Source organism: Rhea americana, unplaced genomic scaffold, assembly GCF_003343005.1.
Source record: "Rhea americana isolate MKP2758 unplaced genomic scaffold, rheAme1 scaffold_147, whole genome shotgun sequence".
Taxonomy (NCBI): domain Eukaryota; kingdom Metazoa; phylum Chordata; class Aves; order Rheiformes; family Rheidae; genus Rhea; species Rhea americana.
The window spans coordinates 1600904-1620199 of NW_028185561.1; the positions used below are offsets into that span (position 1 = coordinate 1600904).

The 19296-nt window shown below is 38.7% G+C and overlaps 1 protein-coding gene across 3 annotated transcripts in view; it reads right to left on the reverse strand.

Moving 5' to 3' along the window:
* The window catches only part of CEP162 (centrosomal protein 162), a 49683-nt gene that overhangs the window by 21565 nt on the left and 8822 nt on the right, over window positions 1-19296 (reverse strand). The window contains exons 1-12 of one of the 3 annotated variants that reach the window (XM_085299204.1): window positions 16766-17045; window positions 15821-15942; window positions 13071-13223; window positions 12622-12808; window positions 11593-11645; window positions 9325-9392; window positions 8692-8719; window positions 8200-8322; window positions 7344-7535; window positions 6772-6853; window positions 5611-5878; window positions 1317-1581 (exon numbers count right to left, since the gene is read on the reverse strand). In XM_085299204.1, the coding sequence (XP_085155330.1) occupies window positions 1317-1581; window positions 5611-5878; window positions 6772-6853; window positions 7344-7535; window positions 8200-8322; window positions 8692-8719; window positions 9325-9392; window positions 11593-11645; window positions 12622-12808; window positions 13071-13223; window positions 15821-15908 (1507 nt within the window). In that variant the 5' untranslated portion in view covers window positions 15909-15942; window positions 16766-17045. Of the gene's footprint in view, window positions 1-1316; window positions 1582-5610; window positions 5879-6771; window positions 6854-7343; window positions 7536-8199; window positions 8323-8691; window positions 8720-9324; window positions 9393-11592; window positions 11646-12621; window positions 12809-13070; window positions 13224-15820; window positions 15943-16765; window positions 17046-17959; window positions 18071-19296 lie in introns of those variants that run through there. The other 2 variants (XM_085299205.1, XM_085299203.1) reach the window with 2 other exon arrangements.

Genomic DNA, 19296 nt, shown 5'->3' on the forward strand with positions numbered 1-19296 from the left:
TTACTTACTAAAAAACAAAATAAAAACAAAGCAAAACAAAAAGATAAAACCAAAACCAAAGTGAATAGGTGCATAATAAATCCTTCATGAAACAAGATTAGTCAGGTATCTGCTCTAAGAATGGTCAACTATTTAAGTTGACACAGATACAACATATTTCAAGTTATGGTGAAGATCTGATGCAGCAATTTTTGAAGTGGACTTTGCAGTGGAGATGCTATGCAAAGGGACAGAACACCTACTTGTTGCATCAAGTAGCAACCTGAGTGGAAYGTAAAAAAACTAGGAAAGATCACACCTCAGAGAGCAACTAACATATGTAACTATTTATAGCTTAGTCTTCAGAAATATGGATACTAACTACAACTGTCATTTCACTTCTGCCTGCAACAATACAAGCTAAGACTTCCCGCTTAGAAATACCTTACCCCCCCAAAACAGGAAAATGATCATTTTCCAAATTTAATAATTTTTACATTTCTTACACTATCATCTCACAGAGCTGCTCCCTTCATCCTGGCAGTTAAGATCTCAGTTGTTTGCTTCAACCCCATTCCCTTCCTAGCCCTAGGTAGTAGTAGTGTCTCTAGTTTGACAGCTGTCACACYGAAGCATCTCCCTAGGAGGGGCATATAATCCTAAACAGGTTTTCCCAACACTGCTTGCAAGGCTTTTAAAAGCATTACATGATATTGAAATGTGCTAAAACCTCAACACCTGGAGAGTTATTTTCTCATGCTTCCGAGATAGTAAACATGGTCCATGAATATGCTGAATGGAATTATAAAAAGCAATCCTTAAAGCAAGAGGTCAGTAATCAAAAAATGGTGTTTTCTTATTGTTACAACAATGGACATGAACTTAAAGTTTTTTTAATGCTTTCCTTGTATTCTAGGAAAACARATAAAAGGAAGAGGCCGAGAACAGGGAGCATCACGTAGAAGTGTTAACAATATTTGCATTTACTAGAATGAAAAAAAAATGCAATATGTAGATACTTWTTCCTGAACATCAGCTTTTCCTATTGTTTTAATTCTACTGGTGAACAGCAGGAAAGTTTTGTAGGTAGTGGTGACACACGACTGCAAATCAAACAAGACTACAGTGCAATAGCTTTACTCAAAAGCCTCCTCTCCAGCAACTTCATGCTGATATACTTGGGAGAGTRGGAGGAGGGAGAAATCAACACCTCATTGTGTTTGTTCCTAGATTTCTCCAACATTTTGAATTTTTTATTTTTTTGTGCGTGGGAAGCATGAACAGCAAAGTTCTCTAGCTCCTAAAAGTAAAACTCAGACCTTTTAAGACAGAATTACCTTTAGATCTTGCTTTATCTGGTGGACTTTTGGCTTTCACGCTCGTCTTTTTGAAAGTTTCTTTTTGTATTTTCTTTTCATTAGATGGAAAAGGCTGTTTGGGAAGAGAAGTGGACTTCCCATATCCAGAACTCCTAACCAATCCATGAGGACCATGTGAAGATCTCTTTTTATGTAAAGGTGTACTTCTGACATTCTTGTACAATGTYTGTTTCGTTGTCATTGATTCCAGTCTTTCATCCTTCAAGGAAAGAGACTGAAGTGCCTGTAACAGAACATACTTTTTTTAAAAACAAATTTTAGTTTTTAATGTTGTCTGAAGGTAACTTCCACTAATACAGCAGAATATAGAACCAGTTACTAGGATTACACAACAGTAAGATTCTAGAGCAGTAGAAAAGATATGAGAAAAAAAATGCTTTTCATCAAATGAGCAATATGTTATTTTGCCAAATTTCTTATCCTTTCATACCTCAGGAGTATGCACAATATAAACCAATACAAAATACTTTTTTGAACATTCTGGGAAGTGGCTTTCTACTATAGGGGCATTAGCCTTTAGTCATGTAACCTGACAGCTAATCACAGTGAATACAGAGACACAGCAGTGATCAGCAGAACAGCAAGAGGCAGAGAAAACACCTTCACCTGGATCAGYGAAAACAGAACACACAGCTCTTAAGACAATCAAAGGAGAATGCTGAGCCTGCTGTCCCTGGCGGGAAAGCCACTGAGTTCAGTCAACCAAAAAGGATTCTCCCTGCAATGCCTTGTGAACTGAAGGGATGATTGTCTAAAGCGGCGTGGGGCTTTTCATGCAACGCAGGGGGAAGAGAATTTGGGGATTGTGCAAGTCTGGTTATGGGATGCTTTGACAGGAYTGTGGGAATGTGTGGAAATTATGGGACATCTAGGGAAAGGGAGGGACTAAGGTTGAYCAGGAAAGACCAACTGTGGGGAAACTAAAGGGAAAAGGGGATAATAGTAGCTGTCCACATGTAAATAGGTTGCTGCTCCTCTGACTAGGCCCTACCCTTGATCACTGCAGTCTATCCCGTATTCTTATTGAATTCCATTGCTAACTATCCTCTGCGTGGGTGTGCTCTCCAGCCTGAGCCTCTGTATGCTCACATGAGCCCCTTGCACTCTGTTCTGAGCCTTTGGGTGTTCACACAAGCCCCTCTGCAATGGGAGTACATGCTCAGCTTTGCTACTAGCAAGAACTGTGGCAAACTTGAGTGTACAAAGCTGAGGCAGGAGAACCCTTTTGGTGCCAAATTCCACTGGATTTTGCTACCTCTAACAGCAACAAAGGTAACTTTGGGTAGCTGCTTGCTTGATTACCTCTATAAAACRCCTGTACACCAATGCACACAGCACAGGAAGTAAACAGGAAGAACTGAGAGATCTGTGTGTGGTTGCAGGGCCGTGATCTCACTGCAATTACAGAGACATGGTGGGATAGCTGACGTGACTGGAACGCTGTCATGGATGGCTATGTGCTTTTTAGGCAGGATGAGGTGGAAGACTTGCTCTTTATGTGAGAGAGCAACTGCAATGTCTCGAGCTCTGCCTAGCGGTGAAYGAAGAGTAAATCAAGAGATTATGGGTAAGGATTAAAGGGCAGGCTAACATGGGTAACGCTGTTGTGGGTGTTTATTAGAGGCCACCTGATCAGGAAGAGGAAGTTGATGAGGCCTTCTACAGACAGCTGGAAGTAGCTTCATGATTACCAACCCCTGGTTCTCATGGTGGGGGAGGCTTCAACCACTCCGATATCTGCTGGAAGGACAACACAGCTAGGCACAAACAGTCCAGGASGCTCCTGCACAGCACGGATGATAACTTTTTGACACAGGTGGTGGAGAAGCCATTGAGGAGAGGTGTCCTGCCAGACCTGGTACTAACAAACAAAGGAAGACTGGTTGGAGATGTGAAGGTTGGGGGCAGCCTTGGCTGCAGTGACCACGAGATAGTGGAGTTCAAGATCCCCTATGAGGGAAGCAGGGCAATAAGTAGGATCACAACCCTGGACTTCAGGAGAGCAGACTTTGGCCTCTTCAGGGACCTACTTGGAGGAATCCCATGGGCTAAGGCCCTAGAAAGAAGGGAGGGGTTGTCCAAGAGAGCTGGTTAATATTCAAGCATCACTTCCTCCAAGCTCAAGGGCAGTGCATCCCTATGAGTAAGAAGTCCAGCAAAGGGGGCAGGAGACCTGCAAGGATGACCAAGGAGCACCTGGCAAAACTTGGACAGAAGAAGAAAGTACACAGAATGTAGAAGAAGGGACAGGCCACTTGGAAGGAATATATGAATGTTGTCAGCATATGCAGGGATGCGAYGAGGAAGGCTAAGGCCCATTTGGAATTAAATCTGGCAAGGAATGTCAAGGACAAGAGCTTCTTCAAGCACATCGGTAGCAAAAAGGAAAAATGTGGGCCCGCGGCTGTGGATGGGTGCCACTACCACCTGCAGGGTGGGTGCCCTGGTAATGAAGGATACAGAGAAGGCAGAGTGCCTTCTTTGCTTTAGTCTTCTTTGCCAAGGTCAGCCCTCAGGAATCCCACACCCTGATGACATGAGAGAAAGGCTGGAGAAGGGAAGACTTTCCCTTGGTTGAGTAGGATCGAGATCTTTTAGGCAAACTTGACACCCACAAATCCATGGGCCCTGATGGGATGCACCCATGAGTACTGAGGTAGCTGGCRGATGTTGTTGCTAGGCTATTCTCCWTMTTTGAAAGGTCATGGAGAGCAGGAGAGGTGCCTGAGGACTGGAAGAAAGCCAAAGTCACTCCAGTCTTCAAAAAGGGCAAGAAGGATGMCCCAGGAAAYTACAGGCCAGTCAGTCTGAACTCCATCCCTGCAAAGGTGATGGAACAGTTCATCCTGGATGTCACCTCTGAGCATGTGGATGAAAAGAAGGTGATCAGGAGTAGCCAGCATACAGTCACCAAGGGAAAATCATGCTTAACCAACTTGATAGCCTTCTAGGATGGAATGGACTGGCTGGGGAGATGAGGGGAGTGCAGTGGATGTTGTCTACCTTGACTTCAGCAAGGCTTTCGACATTGTCTCCCATAACATCCTACTCCCRTAACATAGGCAAGCTCAGGAAATGCAGGCTAGATGAGTGGACAGTGGATTGAGAACTGGCTGAAAGGCAGAGCTCAGAGGGCTGTGATCAGCAGCACTGTCTGGTTGGTGGCCTGTAGATAGTAGTGCCCACCAGGGCTCAGTACTGGGTCCCATCCTGTTCAACTTCTTCATCAATGATCTGGATGAGGGGACAGAGCGCATTCTCAGCTAGTTTGCTGATGATACCAAGCTGGGAGGAGTGGCTGACACACCAGAGGGCTGTGCTGCCATTCAGAGAGACCTGGACAGGCTGGAGAGCTGGGCAAAGAGGAACCTCATGAAGTTCAACTAAGGCAAGTGCAGGGTCCTGCATGTAGGGAGGAATAACCYCATGTACCACTACGGGCTAGGGGCTGACCTGCTGGAAAACAGCTCTGYGGAGAAGGACCTGGGAGTTCTGGTGAACAAGTYGACCCTGAGCTAGCAACGTGCCCTTGTGGCCAGGAAGGCCAATGGTATCCTGGGGTGCATTAAGAAAAGCATTGCCAGCAGGTTGAGRGAGGTGATCCTCCACCTYTACTCAACCCTGGTGAAAACACATCTGGAATACTGTGTCCAGTTCTGGGCTCCCCAATGCGAGAGAGACATGGAACTACTGGAGAGAATCTGGCGTAGGGTTGTGAAGATGATTAGGGGACTGGAGCATCATCTCTCCTATGAGGAAAGGCTGTGAGAGCTGGGCCTGTTTAGCCTGGAGAAGAGAAGAATGAGAGGGGATCTTACCAATGTCTACAAATACCTTGAGAGGTGTCAAGGGGATGGGGCTGGACTCTTTTCAGTGGTGTCCAGTGACAGGACAAAAGGCAACAGGCACAAACACAGTAAGATTCATCTGAACATGAGGAAAAATATCTTTCCTGTGAGGGTGACAGAGCACTGGCACAGGTTGCCCCTTTGGACAAGGTTATGGAGTCTCCTTCTCTGGAGATATTCAAAACCCGCCTAGATGTGATCCTGTGCAATGTGCTCTAGGTGACCCTGGTGGAGCACAGGGGTTGGACTAGATGAAGGACTTTTCCAACCTCAACCATTCTGTTGCTTAAGGGTTTCAAGAAAAAACACAAACAATTTCTCAACTCCTAAACAGAGTGTAATCTTCAAGTGATAGTTGATCTGAAAATACATTAAAAAAAAAAAAACTGTTTGACATTATTTACCTGATTAGTTTTGCTGCCCTGTTGTGAAAGCAGAGAGTCTTGTACCATCTTTTCTCTCAGTGAACAGGGCTGTATTTCATTAGTTTCAGCCTCTTTCTCATTCGCCCCCTGAAGGCTGTCTTCATTCACAGCTGTCTGAGAAAAGATGCTCTCTTCTCTGTTAGATTTTTCCAATAAGTTTGTCTCCCAAACTGTGTTATTCTGATGCTCTTTAAACGGCAAGTGGTTGACAAGTTCATTTGCTGTGCTGCCTGTCAGTTTCACAGGACTAAAAAAGAAAGGAATAAAGTCAGGTATAACAAGACTTCTGTCCTTTGCATTTCTATCACAGCAGAAAAAAAAGGGCAATTTTCCCTTTAGGTATCATCTATAAAGACTGCTTGATTTTGAAAGAGACACTAGCTACTTAAGAATAACATTCTATCTGATTCAGTTAAAAAGCTAAAAAGACTAYGATAAAGATTCACTTCCACAATGTGGAAAGAGAACCATTTCCCAGCAGTGACGGCTTTTGTGGGTACTGAACTGGGTTACAAGGTGAACACCTGCAAGCATAGAATTAATGCTAGTGGAAACGATGAATGGTAACATCTGCTGGGTGCAACTGCACGTTAAACACCCCAAACTCATTCGCAAAGCATAACCTATTCTTGACAGCTCCAGGGCCTGCACTTTATKCTCTAACATAAGAGCTGGAAAATACCAGGAGGAGGTATGGAGCACACGTTAGCAGAGAGTCACAGTGAGYAGAAGAAGAGAAAGTGATGATTTCACAGATTGTGGAAATTGGAAAGCTATGCTAGAATGTGGCCTGAATTCCAAATATGGAGAACCACCCCCGATGATTAGCAGAAGGCTGGGAACGCAGTAGGACTGTAGAGAGGACACTCTTCCAAATGATTTGACAGAGAAGACATTGCTGCCACCATTTCTGCTTATCACACGAAGCTGTTTGGAAAAATCTAGTCTAAACAAATTAATACTGTATATTCATTTTACAAGTCACCACAAGCACCATAGTGTCATTGTAAAATATAATGAAATTTCAGAATTTAATTAGTCAAAATGACAGATGAAGTGATTTTGTGAGTTGTTGTTCACAAGGAGTTAATGGATTCAAGTTATTACAATCCTTAAAAAAAAAAATTCTGAAATAAATACCTTTCAGGCTCCAAATCAAAACCTTTGGCATTACATGAATCTCCTTTAAAAGKTTTCATCAATTCTTCTACAGTAGGTAAATCTAGTAAGTGCAAAATAATAAATTAAAAAGATCTTATAAAACGCACTTGTAAGAGGTGAATATTAAAAATATTTAATAAAAGGAATATTAAAAGGTACCACTCCTTCACTCATTTTACATCCTTGTATGATGCATGTCTTCCTTCTAACCATTCTAAGACTTATTGCTAAAATATGCACTCATTTTACATGCTTATGTAATACATGTCATTTTTTCAATTTTCATGTAATACAGAGAATGGAATCAATGTACTGAATGTGAATGATTTGCTTGGTTTACTTTCAAGATTTTTTTTGTTTGATACCTATTTCATCATCACACCTCTCCAGTGTGTAAAAGCTATATATTTTAAGTGAGAAAGCCAGTTCAAAGCTTATTCCTGCTTCTGTCCTTAGTAATGTAATTGAAAGTACTAGAGCTCTTTAACCTAGACAAAASAATATCAGAAAACAGCTGGGAAATCACAGCTTTGTCTTCCTTTGAGACTTACCTGATTCAGTAGTTGACATATTTTTTGAGTAGATCTCATTATTTTGTGAAACACTTTGCACTAAGCATTCTGAGACTGCCATTGCAGAAGCATGCACTTTTTGCTCATCGGTGTCTCCCAAAGACTGATTGATGTGATGATACGCTTGGTGTAACGCTTCAATGTCGCTAGTAGTTTGTCCATAAGAAGTGCCTGCCAAAAAAAAATGCAGGCTCATAAGAGATGCTACAGAATTTTCTGTTTTGGGAAGCAACCCACTGCAGCCTATATTATCAGTTACTAGCTCTGACTATTATCAGGTGAGAAAAGCATTTTCAGTTCTGAGAAAAACAACAAAAAAAAATCCTAATTTCTACCATAAAATTGAACAGTTGTCTTGTTAACCAGTACATGCTACAGTACCTTAAATAGCCTCATCTACAGTTTGCATGCATTTGTTTACAAATTCTCATTTCTAAAACTAACAGTATATGAGATGACTATTTTAATAGATCCCACAGAGTCACATTCTGGATGTAAAYAGGGTACATTCTCAAACTGATCTTCATACAACAGTTTGATTGTGTTCAACGCTGTCAAAGCACAGTTTTAGCTGTGGTCAATAACCTAAGGAAAGCACATTYAAGTCACCAACAGATTACAATGCCAAAAGCAAATTTATGGTAATCAAGTATAAAAAGGTAGCTTTCTGGCAGCCTATAGGAATACTGATTTTCCCTGAAATATTTCCTTCTCAAGATTTTTTACTAAAAACTAAATACTTTATGTTCACTGACAATATATGACCTTATTTCACATTGCTAATATTCCAGAACCATCTGTTGCTAAAATATGTTTTTTTAAAAAGCAGCCTCACCCATTTCATTCATTTCAGTTCCAGTAGCTTCTTGAGGCTGATAATGTTCACCTAGAGCTRTATCTGCTGTTTCAGTGACCTTCTGAATTTCCGTAGTTGAATCTTGTGAATCAAGTAACACAACTGAATGCAAGAAGAAAAACGTTAAAAGTTCTCTCRTTTATACCTTGTCTACAGTGGAAGTAGGAGCATATCAAAGCTCATCTTGATACTCTWATCCTGGAAAAACATTATTCTGATGCCATTAAAAGCAGTAACTCTGACCACAAGCATCAAAATCTCAATACTGATTAGATGCAATAGAACAAAAAAACACATTAATGATAACCACAAAATCCTGACATGCAGATTTATTTTTAACCGCTTCAGTCCAATGGACTTTCAATAGTACACAATAAAATTAGACTCAAAAAAAAAAATCGAACTAAAAAATCAGATAAGAAAGTTTCAGTACAATTAGTATTCTCCTACTGACTGAAGTTTGTATTTTACCTTTAGCCAGCATGCCAGTGTTTGTCTCCTAAAGAAAAAAAGAAAAGGAATACTACTTTTTGAACTTCCAGAAAAAAAAAATCCTTAAACTTTAAAAGTTGCTCCAAAAACWAAGAACTAATGCAGCTTTTAGTGCTCCAAGAATTTACACTTCTCTAAAACTCTGCTTGGAATGCCAACAGGTCCTCAATACTCTATACTCTGTATTCTGATACCCCCCTCCTGATGTGTCCAGTMACCCAAAGGTGTTCACTCCAAAAGACCAGACTAAGCTAGTCTGTAGTAATATCACCACAGTTCTCACAGTGTAAGTATCAGGTCCTCTGTCCCAACTGTTTCTCCCTACAGCTTCTATCAGGCTCTACCACTTGCTGGTAGAGATACCACCTCACTAGCTCCAAAGTGRGAGGTTAATCATCCCCATCCCGAGGCTCCAATGAGAGCTCCTCGTTTCTGTGCTACCCTCTCCAGTTCTTAATGCAAAGGACGAGTAAGCAGCAGTCCTGGTGAAGAACTTAATCTTTTCAGCATCAGATCACTAGAAAGTGTATACTTTTTATAGAACAATAAAGTCTTAGTAAAGTTATACCTATTTAAATTTAAATCTGCTCTTGATTTCGTGTTCTGATTTACCTGACTTTCTTCAGTTTTAAAGGCAGGATTAACATCTGTCTCCTCTTCAAAATCTTCACTGTAGCTGCCTGAAAAATGAAACGAAGCATCAAATAGAGTGAATATTTAAAGAAGATACAGCAATAAAAAGGCAAGCTATTTCCTCTTGTTCTGCAGTCCCTCCACTAAGAAGCTACTGCTGCTACTATTCCTTTCGTGAAGACATCGGAAGGGTTTTGAGATTGTGTGTGGCATAAAAAAAACACCCACAGTAAAAGTCACACACAGTACCTCTACATTCAAATTAAATTTGTCCTATGGTCAGATATACCGTATCTCTGAACCCWCATGGCCTCCTTGCATTGACCTCTTTTGTTCAGTAACTCTCAGTTTAGGGTGAAATAATGCAATTTCCCCACTAGCAGATGAGGTATTCCATATGTGTACCTTGACCACTCCAGTATTTTCAGGCACTGTATCTGTAGCTTTGCTCCCTCTAATCAGCTTCAGTGGCCAAACAGCTGCTCTCAAGAGTTAGCATTATTTAAAACCCAAGCATATCAGAAGAGGAATTTTACAAACAAACCAAATGCTTTTCCTACAGTTACCTAGATCCCTGACATCTCTCCTTCACTAAGCTCCCATGTTCACTGGCATCACTGACTGTAACCCTTAAAACTAGTGTTGGGCAATGCTTCTAGTTGTATAGCGTATTGGTGTCAAAATGCAGGAGGAAAGCAACTGACCCATCATCCTTCAATATCGTATGTAAACGCTACACTATGAAGAGGCACTTATTTCAGCATTTGCTTTGGTTTTGGACTGTGAGAAGTTTGATTAGCATGCTCACAGAAAGAAAAAGCCTCAATGTGAAAAATAGCTCTTTCACAGTGACTTAGATATACATGGTGCTTATACAATTCCTGCACATGTATTTTTATTAATTTCATTTCTAATTCATGAAATTGCAGTTTAGCAAGGCCTCGACCCACCCCCTCCCCAAAACAAAAAAAAMCCACCAGACCCCACACACACACACAAAAAAAAAACAAGCTGATCATCTCAGGTATTTAACAGAAGCAAAAATGTTTTCCTAAAAATCAAAAGTATCAGTTTCACCGTACTGACCACAACAACCTCCAGTCATTTCAACTGTTTCATTTAGAAAAAAGTTGTCGTKGTATTTCTGCTACAACGATCAGAATCACTTGTAATCTAGACAGCAATCAGACTTCAAGAAGAAAAGATCTACTGTGATCAAGGTTTACAACTATAACCTTTCAAATGTCTGGGAAATTCAAGACTGACAACAGGATTTCTTGAAAATGCAGTTTAATTTATGATTTTGAAAAGATTATTGCTGTAATTTTAAGCAACAAATTAACTCTTTAGCATATATTAAGGAGGAGTGGTATAAAGAGAAATGCCAAATGAAAGACAAAGAGGGAGGATGAGAGAAATGCAGTGTGTGGAGAGTAGAGGAAAAAAAAAGGACCATGAAATACAGGAAAAGGTCAGGTAGAGTAATGCTGCAGACCACAGAAATTAAACCCAGGCATGAAAACAAGGAACAAAAATAAGAAAGGTGACAGACTTAAAATACTGGAAACCCCCAAACACTGAGAAGTGTTTCAACAACACGATCATTTTTCTTCAGTTTTTGTTGGACAGCTTTTTGCTGTTTGTCTTTTAGACATGAGCCAATAGACTAAATATTCACTCCACAAAAAACTCCCCCCTCCCCAAAACACCACTCTGTCTGCACACCAGCTGCACAGTCATAATACAAAAGCAGACAAAATCTGATAGAAGAGCTGCAGATAAATGCAAATCATTAGTGTGAAAATTATATTAGCACTGAGATGGTTTCACCCTCAGTGGTCATAGTGATAAGGGAACAGAAGTCAACTGGTTTAAGTATTACTCAGAACAGAAAACTTCAGAAAAATCAGAAGTTCAGTAAGGATACTATACTGTTTTGTCAATCTGAAACCCAGGAAGAATCAAATTTCCAGACTAGTTCCATACGCAACACCAAGTAGAGAATACCCTATCAGACTGAGGTATGATTTTCCCTTTCTAGGCCTTCAAATTACATTGAACCATGGTGTACCCTCTGCTGCCCTGTTGTAAAATTTTCTAAAGTGTTTGCACTTTGACTGGAGCACTGTTCCTCAGCTTTCTTTTTTCTTTTTAATTCAGTATAATGAAGTTCTTCCAACTCTTAGCATAAACGTGCAAGAAATAGGCAAGAATTTTCAAATGCATAATTTAGAAAGATAGCATTACCAGATTTCTCTTCATGTACCGATTCCTCTTCTCCTTTTTCATTTTTTTCATTTCTGAGAGAAACAAACTTAAAATGTTACTGTCCTGGACAGCAAATAAGTATTTTTTTTTACCCCACAAAATTTTGATATTTCTTACAGTTAGCAATAAAAATAAATGTGAATTTAAAACATGATTTCTTCCATCATATCAAATCATAGGAAAAAAAGGAAGGTAAATGTCAGCAGTGATCTAAAGAAAAAAGTATTGATGTTTTTACAACTGTCCATAGATAAAATTGTCAAAGCAACTCCTAAAGCCACCTCCTTTCTCCATTCTCCCTTACATGTACATTAGCTTCTCAAGGAAAGTTTAATCATAGGTTTGTTTCTGACTTTCTCTCCTTTATCTCTCTTCTTCTAGTAGAGTTAAAGTTTTTGCCCTTATTTAAAACTCTCCAGAACTCTGACTCTCCAAGTACTCTCATGTTGGACATTTCCTTCATGGTTTTAGCCCTTTTTTTAAGTGATGACAGCCTGAACTGTCTGTTTGCCCATTATTCTTGCAGAAGTTTGAATATAATTACTGGTTATACATCAACTGCCTTAGTCTATGAAGATTATTTTGTATTGTTCTTCCAGATTCATTTGTTGTATCATGCCTTAAGGGATCTGTAGCTTGACAAAGCTTCCATTGCTTCCAATATTCCTAGAAAAACAGAATTCCTCCTGATCTACTACCTAGTTACTACCAGTGGATAACTCTTTTTATTTAGTTGCACCTTATAATTAAGAATAAATATTGAATCAACTTGACACTATTGAGTTGCGCACAAGGCTACATAGGTTTGTCCAAAGAGTCACACTCTCACCTTACTCTTTTCTCTTATTTAAGATCACTTCTGTCTCAAGTTACAGAAATAGCAGCTTTACCAATTGAAATTATACAAGATCTTGTCCCRCAAGATCTCAGTGACCACGGCATTCAGATGCCCAAATCGCACACGTTCATTAATAAGAGTCTATAACTTTTCTTTTCTCTATACATTACCGTACAAATGGTGCTAGTATTACAGAATCGTTGGAATCCAGCTCTTTATTTAATCTTGAGTAATCAATAGTAGATGATGCTTCTCGTTCAAGTTTGGCAAAGAACGTTTCTTTTTCTTCTTGTTCTTCTAAGGTATCCAATCCAGCTCCCATTATACTTTGATTAGGCCCAGAAGCTACAATTGAATCTAAATTTCAAAACACAGAACAAACTAGTAATGACTGTACAGCACATTTACATAGAATAGCCATAATAGTTAACTACAGCTAGATACAGCTCATAATATATTAGTGGCATGAAATACCACCAGCATCAGAAGCCATCAATTCACTGGATGCAACTGACAGAACTGAAGAATCCTGACTTGCAATGTATTAATGAAAATGGTTTGTAATAAAAACTTGCCTAGGTCTAGCTAACCTCATGAAACGGTTGCTCTCAGTTCTCACCATTTGTCTCCAGGCTGTCTATACTTAAAGAGACAGAAACCCCATTGCTTTTCTGAAACAGCATCTTTTCTGCATGCGTGTTCTCATCAGCTTCCCCCACAGGCTGTGAAGTCTTCTGTAGCTTGACAAAGCTTCCATTGCTTCCAAACATTCCTAGAAAAACAGTTGCAATATTGCTGACTGTACATCTTTGCAGTTGCAATATGAGACTAAGATTGAGGGTTCTGGAAAATGACTAAAAGACTGACRTGTCATACAAATAGCTTTTAGATGACAATCTTACAAATCACATTCATTTAACTTTTGTTTCTCTTATGAGACATGTATAACCAGTTTAATTACAGCATTCTTAATGTTACATACATTTTCTTTTTATTCTTCATATTTGCACACAAGACTGAAGTTCAGCATGCGGCAGGCATAACATTTGGGAAAACTGACTTGAAGATAACCACACATACAAACTCTGCACAGAAATTAGTATTTCTTGTTTGAATGCAAATTAAACAACCTAAGGAGAAAAACAGTAACCAAGATTACAAGCATACAACTTCAGCTCTTCAAAATTACAACGTGCAGTTGCTTCCAAATTACAATGTGCAGTTGCTTTCTTTTTGCAAGGGTTCAGTATTACCTTACTAAATAACTCTGTGAATGAATTCTACTCCCAATCAGAACACTGTCTTATACACTTCCCTTAGGAAAAATTACAAATCAAATATTGCACTAGTTAAATAAACACCACCAAGTTCCTTTCACTTGCCCCCAAAACACACACTTTTAGGCCTGAATTCTTAGGAGAATGGCTGGAAGAAAAGATGTTCATGCATTTTATCCAAAGACTTGATTTAATAGTTCTCACAGAAGACAGCAGACACCATCTTTGCCTTCTCCAAGATGAATCTCCAGTCAGTAAAATAAACTCAGACTTGTTCTTGCTCTCTGGTCAAGTGATGTTTGGATCGATATGTTTTGCGCAAGGACATAGCTTTAGGAGGAGATACTGACAAAAGCCCATTTCTTGGCAGTAAGGGATTGCAGAAGATGCACATAATCAGTAAACTTTCAAGTGAAGGAAACTAAATCGGTCTTCCACATGCTGGTCAAGTGCTTTTCCTCTAAGCTATTACATACATGGAGCACAACTACTTTCTCTTCCATAGTTAAGCAGAAGTCCAACTCAGTTCCTTTAAACAACTGTTTTATTTGCCTGTATCTTAAGAATGAAGGGCCCTCTTGCTGCAGTACTGAAAAGGTACCCACAGTAAGGGCGAGGTTAAAAGTCGCAACACTTTTTCTCCTTATTTTTCCCTAATGGCCAATGCTTAGCACATGCATTCTAATTAACAGCCTCCTCATTAAGCAGCAGAACAGCTTGTTTCTTGACTTGCAAGCCAATCCTTTACAGTCAGGGTCCCTTAGGCCTACTGGGAGCCCAAGTGCATAATATTTAACATTTCGTAAGTGATTTGCACGTTGCTGTATCTAACATTAGCTTATTCCCCCCACAATACAGAGCTGAACTCACCTATGACGCTAGAAGYAAATATCAAAGACTTAAGATCCAGTTCCACATTTATACAAAGCTAACAGTTAAACAAAAATCATTTTGCTACTACACTGAAAACTATGAAATGGAAAGCTCGAAGTGCTGTRCAAAGTGAAAAAGTGGAAGTAATTAATTTCTGTGACGGCTAAATGCACAAAATAACATCATTTGAGTGCTATTTGGATAAATTAAGACAGCAAACAGGAGTCTGTTTTCAGCTGGGTCACAAGTTCCTTTCAGAACTTTAAATGAACCAGAATCCTGCTGAACCTTCATCACACTCTCTTTAAACAGGAATATATCAGTGGAGTCTAAGATAAGTTGACACTGCCCTTCCACATAAGATTTACAAGAAAACAGATGGGAATATGATTCAGTAACAAAGATATCCAGAAATTCTAATAGAACAAGATTTTTTTTGGGGGGAAGGAAGAGGGGGAGGCCAAAGAAGTGAGGAGACACTTTCCATGGGATTTATATATGCTATCTAAGTATTTTTTTCCAGTTCAATCATATTACAGCTTTCTAAAAATAGTATCTCCAACAACAATCTGAAAATGAGAAGTTGTTCTGCAGCCAGCTCAGTCAGCTGAACTAATGAGCCACTCCTAATTCCTAGATAAACTATCCTAAAACACACATTACAAGTGATACTACTGTTGCTAATGAAGGCAAGTCTTACTCAGTCTGATCTCTGAGAAATCCATCTAACSTGGAAAAAATATCAAATTAGATGGATTGTAGCATCTATATTTTCACTGTGTTTTTTGGCTATTAGGATGGTCCTACTGACTTCTGAGGGACTTAGAGCGGTTTATTTTACTGGGATATTTGTTACTTATTACAAAAAAATTTCTTGAAGCAGCAGTCTCCTCAAGCTCCAAAGACTTCACTGCCCTTTCCTTTACTGTCAATTTTTGCAATACTTTGTAAGGTTCAGCATATATGTTATTCTTCCTTAAAGTCTTACCCCTTGAAATCAATTAAGATAAGAGCCTGATTTTCATTTAGAAAGATATTTCTAACCATCACAATTCCAGAGAAAAGTTTAAGAATGTGAATACAAAAGAACTCAAACATTTAGATATGACAACAGATATCTATTTAAAAAGTAGCTTCCCCCCTCCYGACTTGACCAGAACCTTCAGAATTGAGCAACTGCTGTTTTGTAATACTATAAAAGACACAGTAAATATGTTACCCTCAGAATTGCCTGGACTGTCAGTGAGGTTTCCTTCTTCTTTGTTTAAATATGCATCTTTCTTGTCCATATGAAATTTCTCCAACATTTTGAATTTGGACAAAGCCTTGCTGCGACACGCACTGGAAGAAGGTTTAGGGGGAACTRCTTTTAAGCGTACATAAAACATTTATGAATATTCATATACAATGGACAGGGAATAAAGAGAAAAATAAGATATGAGAATRCAAATGACCACTTCTCAAAAAGTGATACAATCTAGTTTCTTGAAAACTGAATTATCTACAATTTTGTAGCAAAACTAAAAATTAAGAGTTAAAATGTTATTGTTATTCTCAGAAGTGATAATTATTTTTAAAAGATAAATTACTTCTTATTCCATAAATATCTTGTGTCCAAATACATTGTTCTAGGAACTCAATGTATTATGGTATTATGTGAAGACAAAAATAATACTGATACAACTACTTCAACAATAAAAAGTTCTGTACTAAAATTTTTTGAAGAAAGCATCTAAGTCGGTTCAAATAAAAGCAGAAAAATTTAGGTAGGTAAGATGTGAATTACTACTGTCTCTATCACTGTCATTTACAAGAACAGCATATCGCTCCCTTAAATTCTTGTTAGGGCTTGCTTAATTGCCACTGCAATCAAATACAGTCCATTCATATTAGTGGAATGTAATTCCAGATAACAGTACCTCTGCTGAGAGCTGCTTTCTCATGGGACCTAGATGGTATTCCCAGCATACATTCCACATATGTTAGGCTGGCCAGCTGCACTGAAAGAGGCTTTCCATTGTTCAAGCGTTAAAGTCGGGGYGGGGGGAAACACTTCTAAATTGGCCAAATCAGAGCAAGCTCTTAGTTACAGACCACGTGAATTTGCCTGGATACGGGAGAGAGCAAAGAGYGTACAGGGGACCTAGCAAAGTACTGCTGCTACCTAGAAACAGGACGAGGAGGAGATATGATCAGAAGCTAATACAGCTCAGAAACACGCAAGATGACTGAAGAAGCTGATAATCATATGGCAGATGTGAGCTGAAAGACAGAAAGAACAGGTATGAAATCCTGCCCAATCCAATACAGGTGTGCTTTATTCCTTTGACCAACACTCAAGTCCATCAAGTGACGCATCGCTCATGTGGGAGCTTTTTATTCTGCCACATTTACTGGGAAACTTAAAAGACTGACAAATTGCCTTTCATTAAAAATAATGCAAACACCAGATCACCATATTAAAATGGTAATTTAAAAGGCAATTCCAAAATTCCTCTGATTGCTAATATTCCAAATGTTAAGCCTAATTTGAGAAACAAACACTAAAACTGAATATATGTCCCAGACTGAGATGCTTTGTAATTATTTTATGTGAAGGAAGCTTATGAAAACAGGACAGCAYATACTCTCTAGAAAGCTAACACAAGGGAAATGTTCTATAGGCTAGGGAGTCATCAACATTACTCTAAAGACCAAGCGCCAAGTATTTCTTTGTCATAGCTCTCCAAAATATTATTGGATCTGCTTGACTTTGAAACCAAAGCCACATTTAACCTRGTACCTACTAAGTTAATCACCGATGTTACTAACAGGTTAGTATTAACTAAAATTACTCTGCAGATTGAACAACTTAATTTGTCATTACTACAAGTACTTCATTGTTTCTATTTCAGGGCAGCAGGCACAGARCAACCTAGTGCTCAACAGAGGGAAAAGAATCATATCAATAATAATGAAAAAAATACAYAGAACACTTGTCTGACTGGAGACTTTGAGCTTATACAAACAGAACAAAAAACATTAATACTTCTTAAGTTTGAAATACAGAAAACAGATTTTTCTGTATAATAGTTTGTTAACAGTATTGAGCTTTTTCCAGATTTTCATGATTTTTCTCCYCACATTGGCTGACGTTTGATACAGTCTATCCTCCTGCCTCACTAGAGGTAAAGATGATAGAACAAAAGTGTACGTGGCTATTAGTTTCTTTCAGAAATGACAAACGAAGTAAGTGGCAGCTTGCTTTTATAAGAATATTAGGGTTAAATGAACTATGTAAAAAGGATTTTGTACAAGAAACAGTCGTAATATCACGCTGACTTTAAATAAATTGAGCTAAACATATTCAATCAAATACCAGACTGGAAATCTGAATGGGGAAWCTTTTGTTCATTATTTTCAACTATTTCAGCATGGCTTCTCATCATTTTCTTCTTTTTTCCCAGTTTAACAAATCTGGTTTGAAAATCTTGACGAGTAAGASAAACAGCAAGAACAAACAGATAAGAAAACAGGATAGGAATTCTTATTATCCAATTYCTTTTTATCATTTAAATGAAGAAAGCAAGTAGAAAGGATATTAGTTAGAGGTCAGTTTTTAACCTATCAAATACGGAAGACACTATCTTGAATCATAATTTACACATCCTGATTTAAAGCTGAAGAAACAGGAGTTCAAATGTGCCTAGAATGCCTAGAACAAGTTTAGTTAAATTGTGCTTTATTTTTCTCAGCCAAACAGATGAAAATAGCCTCTGCTGTTTACCATTAATCTACCAAACCAAGTGAAAACTGGCTTTATATAGAATTCTCAGCTTCTGCAATAAGATGCACTGGAAATAAGAATCAGATAACAGATGTATASTATATGTTTAGTCTTCCGCTCATCTGTCTTATGTTGCTGAAGAAAGCACAATACAGATTCTGAGGTAGGTCAGAACGAGAACCTCAAACTGGAAACAATTTAGCAGCACAGTGCCTTGTTCAAGCTAGTTAGCCAGCCTTTGTATCGCATTAATACAACTGAGGTAGGATCTCTGTGCAATCCCAACACAACAACTCACCTACAGTCAGTCCAGATATATCTAATGCAGTGCTTCACTGGAGGTAGAGGTAAGACTTACACATTCACATGAGTTTGATTCATGATGACAAAACACTTTGAAAATAATAGTTCTATTAGCCTAGAGCTTGTGGTGCTAGAAGATAAATGTTGCAGATCTGATGCAGAGAAAGCCTCTGCAGGCTTTAATRAGAATTCTGTCTGCAACTGACCTAAAGGGTCAGGCCTAGGTGGATAAAAAAATCTGCACAGAATTTTAAATATTGCTGATTTTAAACTTTTTAGAAATTAAATTTAGCTTATTTCCATATTTGCTACTACCACAGCAATATTATTTATTTTTCAGCAGGATGCATTTAATAATCTTACCAAAAGCTAAAAAACTAGATCACTTTTTCTTTTTAATTCATCCCTGGACTATTTTATATTGCAATGATGCTCCACCTTCATCTATTATTAAGACATCGCAGCAATGTACTATGTAACTATGTATACACACTGAAGAATATTAGACCTAGCAAAACTGTATTTTACAAAGTACTTACAAGCACGCAAAAGAGACTCGCAGGGAGAGACTCGCAGGGAGAGACTCGCAGGGAGAGACTCGCAGGGAGAGACTCGCAGGGAGAGAC